Source organism: Lacerta agilis, chromosome 10 (genome assembly GCF_009819535.1).
Source record: "Lacerta agilis isolate rLacAgi1 chromosome 10, rLacAgi1.pri, whole genome shotgun sequence".
Classification (NCBI taxonomy): Eukaryota; Metazoa; Chordata; class Lepidosauria; order Squamata; family Lacertidae; genus Lacerta; species Lacerta agilis.
The window spans coordinates 27,857,216-27,866,913 of record NC_046321.1 but is presented as its reverse complement, the minus strand read 5'-3'; the positions used below and the strand labels follow the sequence as shown (position 1 = coordinate 27,866,913).

Genomic DNA, 9,698 nt, shown 5'->3' with positions numbered 1-9,698 from the left:
CTAATGGTTCCTCAGCGTGGAGTGCCACAGGGTTCTCTCCTGGGCCCCCATTGTTGCTCAAGGGCTTTATAACTGACCTGGATGGATCAAACTGGGAGGGGCAGCTAATGCTACTGAAGACAAAATCTGGATCCAAGATTATCATAACAGATTGGAGAACTGGGCCCAAACTAACAAAATGAATTTTAAGAGGGACAAATGTAAGGTTGTGCACTTAGGCAGGAAGAACAAGCTGCACAAATAGAAGATGGGGGACACCTGACTTACTAGTACATGTGAAAAAGGTCTAGGGGTCTTAGTGGACCATAAGCTTGACATGGGTCAAGTGTGATGCAGCAGCCAAAAAGGCTATTGCTATTCTAGGCTGCATCAACAGAAGTATAGTGTTCAGATCAAGGGAAGTAATAGTTCTGCTCTACTTTGCCTTGGTCATACCCCACCTGGAGTACTGTGTCCAGCTCTGGGTGCCACAATTTAAAAGGGTTGTTGACAAGCTGGAATGTGTGCAGAGGTGGGTATCCAAGATTATCAAGGGTCTGGAAGCCAAGCCTTCTGAGGAATGGTTAAGGAAGTTGGGAATGTTTAGCCTGGAAAAGAGATTTGATAGTCATATTCAAGTATTCTACAGAGAGAAACAGATAATTGTGAGAAAAATTATACCAAAAGATACTTCACACTATTTTATTTGTTATAAGCACAGTTCAAACATCAACAAACATCCCCATACAAAAGAAAACGTAGATACTATTCCAATACTAAATTAGAATGTGTTAAGCCTAAAGTGTTAGCTACCTGGACCTCAAATCTCTCAGGCACAGTCTGCTAGTCACAGTGTAGAGAAGCAGGTAAGTTCTCTGAATGTGAGCTGAGCCATATGGGAAAAAAGCTGAAGAGGACATCCTCCAGTCCTGGAGCAGGGTCTTCAGGAGCTTGCTTCGCTTGTGTGTGTCTTCAGATAGGCATTGGGAGGCTCAGCTTCTTGCCTTTTAATACTAAATGGGAAAAATGAATTAAGACTTCAACTGTTTGTTCTGGCAGAAAGAATGCCACCTTGCCTCTACCAAATGCATTCATGCTGCCATGGTGACATTTTTAATGGTGCTTTTAGCTCATTAATTACAAAAAACCCTAACACAGCAATAAGCGTTTTGTATGCAACCCCTTTAGGATGAGAAGATTCCATAAACTTGTCATCTGTGTACAAATCTTTGTTACTAATAGCAAGAAACCCTACACGTGTAGGGTCACAGTGCCTTAGAATTTCAGAACATTTAAAGCAGTAACATGGTGAAAGATAATTAAAATAGTCCTATGCTAAAATACTCAATAGTTTTTGGAGTGTTTTGCATAGTTTCCAGTATTTGTAAGTAGTATACAATATAAAAATAGTATTTTTAAAAAATAAAATAAAAATTCAGAGGCTTCAAGCACATAAAATGGCCCTATCTTACCGGTCAGGGGGGAAGTTACAAGATTTTGGAAAGCAACTGATGGTTGCTGCTTTACGAATGGCATATACTGCTACTTAATTATGAGAGTTTTTTTACTGCTGGGGGCCCTCCCGCTGGAGAATGTGCAAAGCTGCATTTTTGAATGCCAATTTGCAGCTCACTGTCCCATGGTATTCTGCAAGCAGCAGTACCGCAATCAGAATTTTCCTATATGACCTAAGTGCTCTTGCCCATCTGTACAGGACGAGGTGGTGGTCTTTCAGACAACCACTCTTTAATTTTTTTTGGTTGGAAAAGAAACAAAGCCAAAAGGTTCTGTGGAGCGGGGTGTGTGGGGAGAGCAGAGCTATAGCTAACCTGCCTAATCTCTGCCACAACTCTGGTCAGCTTCAGCCACTGACTAGCCAGCATTCTGTGATCCTTACCTTTCGTGACATAGAGGTAAAAAAAGTCACAGTAGAAGATGGTCTGTACTACTCCAGACACCACAGCAATTTGATCGTAGAAGTTCTCTGTGTGGTAGCGCCAGATCCAGTTTGCAAGGTAGAGAGCGCGATAGAGGCCCAAGAAGAAAAGGTAGTGTGTCGTGATAGTTTCAGCTTCACCTGTTTTGCTAATCATGAAAAGTTGTGGAAGGATAGCCACTGATTCCAGGTAAATTGAGAAAGTCCAGAGAATCTATGGAAAGAATAAAGGTAAGTCCACATTAAATGTTAGTAGTACATGAATCGGTCCAGAGAAAAACATGACAATTTTATTTTGGGCCACCTTTACCTTTCATCATTGGGCAAAATAAAGTTCAGTTCCAGACACCAAAGGTTCAAGGAAACTTGATGCAATTACTACCTTCTTCCACTTAATATGAATGGCTTTCTTACCTCTAATGGGGTGAAACTGTGGTTTTCTAAAAACGACAGGCCTGTAACTGGAACTAAAAGGAATTCGAGGCGGAAAGAGTCATTCTCACTATCAAAGGTTTTCCGGAATTTCCCATAGATCAGGTACACGGTAACATAGGCACAACTTAAGAAAACAACCTGCAGAGGAATACAAAAATCAACTTTCTTTCTCATAGTGCAAATCTTTGAGGATTGGTCTGCTAAAACTTTTACAGCCATGCCTTTGCTAGAACCCACTAACCTAAGTGCTTGCTGGCTGTTCTTTGGCTGACTTCAGACAAGATTCAATTTGTTGTCATTCCCTTATATTTTGCCTAAGGTACTCTGGTTTGGCATCTTTAATGCACTCTTAAGATGATAAGCAGCAGCATGTATTTTTTTATATTATATGCATGTACACACACACGTACGTGTAGGAAGCCCATTAACTACATCTCTTCTTGTTCTTCCCTAGCCACCCTTGCTTAACCTGCTGTAAGAGTGGCATTACAAGCCTCAGAATTGGTGCAACTTGTTCCAATCAGACTCACTGGGTCATTACCACTCTGCTCTAGCTTAAGCAATGGTGGAACAGGGAAGAGGCTGCACTGCACATATTTAAAATGTCATCTTTCTCTGACACAGTCTGCTTTCCCTCCCCAGTACAACAAAAACCTAGTGTGCACTGGCACTATTCTATTAAGAGCCTTGAGCGCTGTAGCTCTGCATTCATAAACAAGTTCATTGTGGCTTTGGGATGGGAATGGACTGCCTTGTTCAATCTCAATGAAGCAAGATGCTGAGTGATTTATCATTTTATTTCTTTATAATTGAAATTCTTTCAGTAAAATATTAATAGAAAACCCTCTACCCTCCACTGAAAATGGCCTTTTAAAAAAAGTTATAAATAAGGGTCTGAACATACCAGAATTGTTCCCATCTCAGACTGACTAGATGGAGAGCACTTGAACTCTTGCCCTTACCTTCATGACAGTATTATAGATGGAGATGAAGCTTGTGACCAGGTCAAGGTAACGGCTTGTGAAGACAAGTGCAAAAAGGATCTGGCTCTTTCCCGAGATACCTGCAGGCCAAAAAGGGAAATTAAATGAGCAGATGATAAAGGAAAATAAACAAGCGGGAGAAGTGCCTGGGCCTTTGGCACAGGCATAATAAATAAGCAAGAGTCCTTAGGTAGACTACAGTTCTCAGGATTCTTTGGGGGAAGCCATGTGCTTTAAATGTGTGGTGCGGATGTGAGCAGTGTTGCCTCTCTTTTCTGAAAGACAAGCTGACCTACGGTATATTGTCTAGAAACTTCAGGCAAATATACAAAATGAATGTACAAAATAAATGGTAATGAAAGAAAAGGGGGTGTGGGGTATTGGAGATTCATTCCCTGTGTGCAGTCATGGGTTTATTGTCTTTCACATGACGGTGTTTTCATTCCACAGAGTGGGAAGTGATGGAAGACAGGATGTTTGTCTTACTGTGTTCCCTGAAGTGGGACTTTTGTCCTTTGTCATTTCTCTTTGCTGTGTGATGCTAGAAAGAGAGGGAGCCATGATGGAGTGCTCCATGTGTATTATATGTAAATAAACTAGATTAGCTTACATGCTGAGTTGCTGTGGTCTGTTATGCAACTGTGCAAACCTCTGCGGATCCTAAGAGCATGCTGATGTCTTCTGGCATCAGTCGCAGTGATGTTTGGGCTGAAGAAGCTTAAGAAGCTCCCGAACGATCATCCAGGAAGGAGGGAACATGCCAGTCGGGCATGTGTCTCTGGCAGGGTCCTACTTGGAAGGTAGGCTGTTTCCTGACAGGGGGCAGTGCAGGCGAAAGGTAATTGAGGCCCAGGTGGCAGCAGTTTTTGTTCATGGAAACACAAAAAGAGCCTTCTGGTACTTTGAAAACTAACAGATTTATTGTACAGCTGGAGGCCACAAGAAGCCTGTTAACATTTAAGAAGCCACAAGCCTCTTTTTCCTGTAGGAGACTAACATGGCTACCATCTGGATTTTGTTTGTAGGCTTTTCTCTATGATACTCCCTTATGTAGAGCTCAAAGAAAGGCAGCAAAGTGGGAAGGGGGGGGCAGCAGGTGGGGAAGTGAGGAAGCCAGAGCAAGATTCACAGATAGCCGCTGCTAACCCTCTCAGCCCTAGCGCTGCTAGCGAACACACTAGTATTATTTATTAAATTTATATATCACCCTTTAGCCAAAGATCCTAGGGCAGTGTATGACATTAAGAACATAATTTACGCAGTACAATAAAAACAATGCACATAATGATAAAATAATCACAACAACAGTCCCCTCCCACACATTTAACAAGCCATAGATTACTTAATGGTCAAAGGCCTGGATAAAGAGGAATGTTTTTGACAATGTTCTGGACATCTCTCAACCACCTCTTTGGGGCCAGTCTGCCACCTCTTTGGGGCCAGTCTGCCACAGGCCCCACAGTAACCAGAAAAGCTCTGCCAGATAGCACAGTGAGGATGAAGTGGAGGTAGCAAATACATCTTTCCTGCCATCTCTGCCACTGAGTAAGCTAAAAAAATGTGCACTCACCAGTGTTCAGTTGTTTTGTATGGAGTTTCCATCCACATGTGTTCAAGCTATCTCCCAGCTTGCTTCTTTGCCCTATGTTTGGTAGGATACCACAGAGCCAAACAGGCTCTACGAAGCACTTGGGAGCGATTGTGTCAAAGGCCCAGCCATCCAGATATTTAACAGGAGTGCCGGTCATAACAGCCAAACCGCCCCCCCCCCAGCCATCTGGAAACCATTTGGATCCATCAACCTCTGAGGGTAGACCATCCTAAAAGGTCTCCCGCCTCTTCAGAGAGGGAAAGGTGCTGAAAACCTAAAGCTCAACAAGAAGTCCTCTGACCATGACATGGGACTGATGTCAATATCCCCCATTTTCAGATCACCCTCTTCCCACCCAGCTAAAAAGACAAATATTGCATGGTGTGCAATTGTAAGTGCTTGGTTTTTCCATGTTACACATGTGGCATGTCACTTGAGGTAGGGGTGTTTGCAATTCAGGCCAGCATGGCTGTTCTTTCCCCCCCCCTTCCCCAAAATTGGATTTATTCAAACTGCTCGCATCAATGTATCTTGCCAAACTAAGAGACCATTATCAATCCTTGCTCAGTTACAGGTGGGTAGCCGTGTTGGTCTGCCATAGTCAAAACAAAATCGAAAATTCTTTCTAGTAGCACCTTAGAGACCAACTGAGTTTGTTCCTGGTATGAGCTTTCGTGTGCATGCACACTTCTTCAGATACACTGAAACAGAAGTCACCAGATCCTTACTCAGAAGGGTGGTGGGAATGGGTGATAGGCTGATAAGTGTGGAAAACCTGTTGACGACTCTGTTGACGAATCCTTGCTCAGTCATTTTGCTGCCCTCAACATTTTCCATACTGATTCACCTTGAACAGTTCAAATGGCAATATTCACTGGACCAGCCTCTTCTGTGTTGAGGGTGCAACAAGTTCCCAAATGCACAGAAACAAGATTAAACAGATTGGAAGATCAAAGCTAGAAAAGTAGATTAGGGAGTCATCGTTGGTTTACCGGTTGGTGGCATTATTGCCATCTGGAGGGGCACTCTTGCACTACAGCACAACAAAAGCCAGACAGAACTGCCATGGTGCGAAGCTACCGGTATCTATGTATGGGTGATGCACTGATTGGAAACGAAGTATTATGTCCACCCCCAAACTTTGGAAGACACAAACAGTATTCAAAGTAGAGCTGCGTATAAATGCCCCAATACTATCATGAACACAAATCAGCAAGAATATCCATGGTTCATTTTAGTTGTCTATCATTCCTGCATATTTTACTATAACCATTTTAAGTCAGTTCTCCCATCTTACATCACTCAAATATTAAAATGTTGAATTTATCTTAATGCTGCCAGAGTTTTCTACTGTGCACAGTTAATTCCCCTCTACTCAGCAAAAGTTTTCCACTCCTCTGTCATTATTTCTTTCAAGGCAGTAAAATGAGAAAGCAAAATTATGCTGTTTATTGGATAAATGTTGTGGGCAGTTGCAAACATTTAACAGTCATAGGCATCTTTAGGTGAAAGAGACCAAAGATGAGTATTCCTGTCTCAGTGTTTAATCAGCAGTGCATTGTGTGGCCCTGCAGTTTCCTTTTACAGTGATGCTTCTATACGTCTTGTTTTTCAGCCTCAACGGGGGTAGTGCAAAAAGGCAGGACGCATAGAAATTATGCTGAACGTACAGAACAAAACCCGTTTCCAAAAGTTCATTCCTCCTCCTGCTACTAACTTAAACAGTCGCCATACCCCAGCATATATGTCGATAGACACATACACCACGCCAGGGACTGTGATGTGCCTATACCACTTCAACTGCCACATCACAACACCACTCCTAAACGAATCTTGGATTCCACCCACAAAGAGAGTGGGCGGAGGGGGGGGAGTTTAATGGAGTGGGATGGGCTTGTAAGGAGGAAACTAGGAATGGAAGGAGCCTTTTTAACAAGAGGCCATGGAAATACTGCCGCAGAAGAGGAGTGGGGAGAGGGGAAACCAAGAAAGTAAAAGGAGTTAGCAGCATACACTCTGGGACTCTTAAAAGCTTTCTCCATGAACACAGTCAGGCTTTGAGGTGGTGGGGAAGAAGATTAAAAGGCCCACTGTTGTTCACAATCAAGATTAAATTGAGAACAAGCAGTGTATATTAAGACCATTTGTTGTGGTTGCTTTTTAATACCACAAGGACCTAAACTTAGAAGATTAGATATATAGGAGACATGGATGGGGGGTTCATAAATGCACCTCCTAAACAGCACTTTTGGTTTTTCTGCATTTCATGCAGTTTCACATTTTCAGTTCCGCACAGCACTGTCCTATATGTTTCTTCAAAAGTGTCCTATGCTTACTTCGAAGTAAATACCCATAGGATTGCAGACTTACTTAAGAGTGCTGTGTGGGAGCGAAAGGACTAGTTGTTGTCCTGGGCAATCCATTTCTCTGTTCCCTGTCATAAGGTTCCTTTGTTCTTTACCAGTTTACTTAAATCCTTGGGCAGAGGCTTTCTGGCTGTATTGTGCTTCCCAGCCCTCACCCCCACCCCTCTGCCCTGGGGAAATAATCTGTCTGAAATGCAGAAGGATTCCTGTCTTATCCACACACACACACAAAAACACACACACATACACACACCCCAGGGCATTTACTTTGCTCAGGTTTACAAAATGTGTTTTAGTTGGCAGAAAAGGCCCAGAAGGAACCCACACAAGTGGCTACAAATCTCAAAATTTGCAGAAAATAATGGTGACTGAAAATTGCATAAAGAGATATTGTAGGAGCATCCTTACGTGACATTGAAATGACCTCATCTGGGCAGGGTTGCCTGCAGGGCCGTCTTAAGTAAATCCGGCACCCTGGCGCGAAGATCCCTCTAGTGCCCATCACATTCCGCCGGGCAGGGCCAGGCACTGCGGGCAGCCGGAGGGCGCAGAGGGGCAGGTGGGGACACTGCTAGCTGTGCTCCACCTCTACCTCCACCTCCGCCTGCTTGGCTGAAGTGGCGGTGTGGTGCTGCCGTCCAGGGAGCCCTGGCTGCAGCGCTGATGGGAGGCTCACTGACGGCCTTCCCGCGTCCGCAGCCCGAGAAGAGGTGGGCGAGAGCGGCGCTGCTGGTGGGGCTGGAGGGCACAGGCGCCCTCCTCAGGCTGTGGCGCCATGGCACCTTGCGCCAGTAGCCTCAATGGCTAAGACGTCCCTGGTTGCCTGTCAAGACAATGGACAGGTGTCTAGCATGAGACATGGGGAAAGTGTTGACCTCAGTGAGTTATCAAGTGCTATTTGCTTTAATAGCTGGTTCTCTTGTTTCCTATCAGTATTCCATGTTAATTCATTTATGCTGCATTGTCCTACAAAGCTACTGGGAAAGATTAAAACATCCAGCTTCTTAGGCAAGTAGTCTAGGCTGTGGTCACACTCCCACTTACTGTGCACTCACAGTTTCCAGTGCTGCTTTTTTAATCTGTGCTCACACAACAGTTACCGGTACCCAAAATGCATATGCATTCCATACTTCCTTGCAAAATACTAATGTTGGATGTGCTATTACTCAGTCCAATTTGAGTCCTTAAACCATTCCTAATTTATCTCTAGCAAATGTGTTAGCACCTTTGCATAGGGTGCCCCATCCGTGCTCCCTGGTGTGTACACCAACAAATCTGACACTGATGAAGTCGTGCTGATGTGAACAGCTAGAGGGGCAAAGAGTTGTGAAATGCAGGGGTGGGAGAACAAACTCACTGCGCTTGAAAGTGATAATGTGAACACACCTTAGGACAGATGTGTGACCCATGCAGACTGAGGCCAAACCCAAATCCTCAGTCTCTGGGGCACAGTTTATGCTCTGGTGATAAGTAACTCCCAGAAGCTTTGTCTGCTCCCTTCTTTTCCTTCTGCATTGTTTCTGCACCAGCACCTTGTCAACAGGATGAAGAGGGAAGGAGAACAAGAACTTACCAGCACATGACTTTGATCTCCAGATCTTCCCCAGCAACATGATCATGGCTAATAGGTGAGACACATCACCCAGGATCCGAAATATGTTCATGCTGGCCAAAGAATGTCCCAGAGAGTCCTGAAGGAAAACCAGCTAGTTTATATCCTGAGAAGGATTGTGGCCCTACAGCAGGCCTCTTCGCTTTTCTTAGTAAATGCTTTCTGATTCCTCACTTGGATAAGGGTGTTTCTCTTCCTCTTTCTTCAACAGCCAAATGATTCCTTTCTATTCCAATTGTATATTCTGCTAACTCTCTCTTGGAAGGATTACACTCACACTGCCTATCTTTGTCTTCACCAGGATTCTGCAATGAGCTTAGAACTTGAACTTTTTGGTGCACTTCTGCTTTTTCTTCTTGATCACTTTGTCTGAAGGGAAGTTTTAGTTCTCTGGCTCTCCTCCTAAGTCGTTCTGCTTCCTCTGACAGAGGAGTGGAAGAACATCACAGCCGAAGCTTTGCAGTCCCAGCACAGGCACTGGGTGACGTGGCGTGGATGCTGTTTGTACTGAGGGTGGAGAAGGAGGCGGGAGCAACTAGGCCCAGTTAAACTTTCTCCTGCATCCTTCCAACTTCTCAAGTTACAACCTTGAATGTCGTTAAAGAGGAAAAGACAGTTAAGAGGGGCAGACACCCCTTTGCCAGCTTGAGGGGGAAATTCATGTGAATTGCTCCAGATTCCAGAGATGGGGGGTGGGGGAGCCCGTTAGAATATGTATTCCTTACTCAGGACCCCAACGCAAAGTACCGGTAGTGTCGCCAAACCCTCAGTGTTGTTTTGCAGACCTATTTAGTCT

The 9,698-nt window shown here is 44.2% G+C and overlaps 1 protein-coding gene across 1 annotated transcript; it reads right to left on the bottom strand.

Annotated features, from left to right (window-relative positions):
- Positions 1-667: 667 nt before the first annotated feature.
- Positions 668-9,489, bottom strand: KDELR3 (KDEL endoplasmic reticulum protein retention receptor 3). The gene is made up of 5 exons (XM_033162969.1): positions 8,864-9,489; positions 3,313-3,413; positions 2,330-2,488; positions 1,877-2,129; positions 668-992 (listed from the first exon to the last, which is right to left on the bottom strand). The coding sequence occupies exons 1-5, from the start codon at positions 8,952-8,954 to the stop codon at positions 952-954; spliced, it is 645 nt and encodes a 214-aa protein (XP_033018860.1). The 5' UTR covers positions 8,955-9,489; the 3' UTR covers positions 668-951.
- Positions 9,490-9,698: the final 209 nt, after the last annotated feature.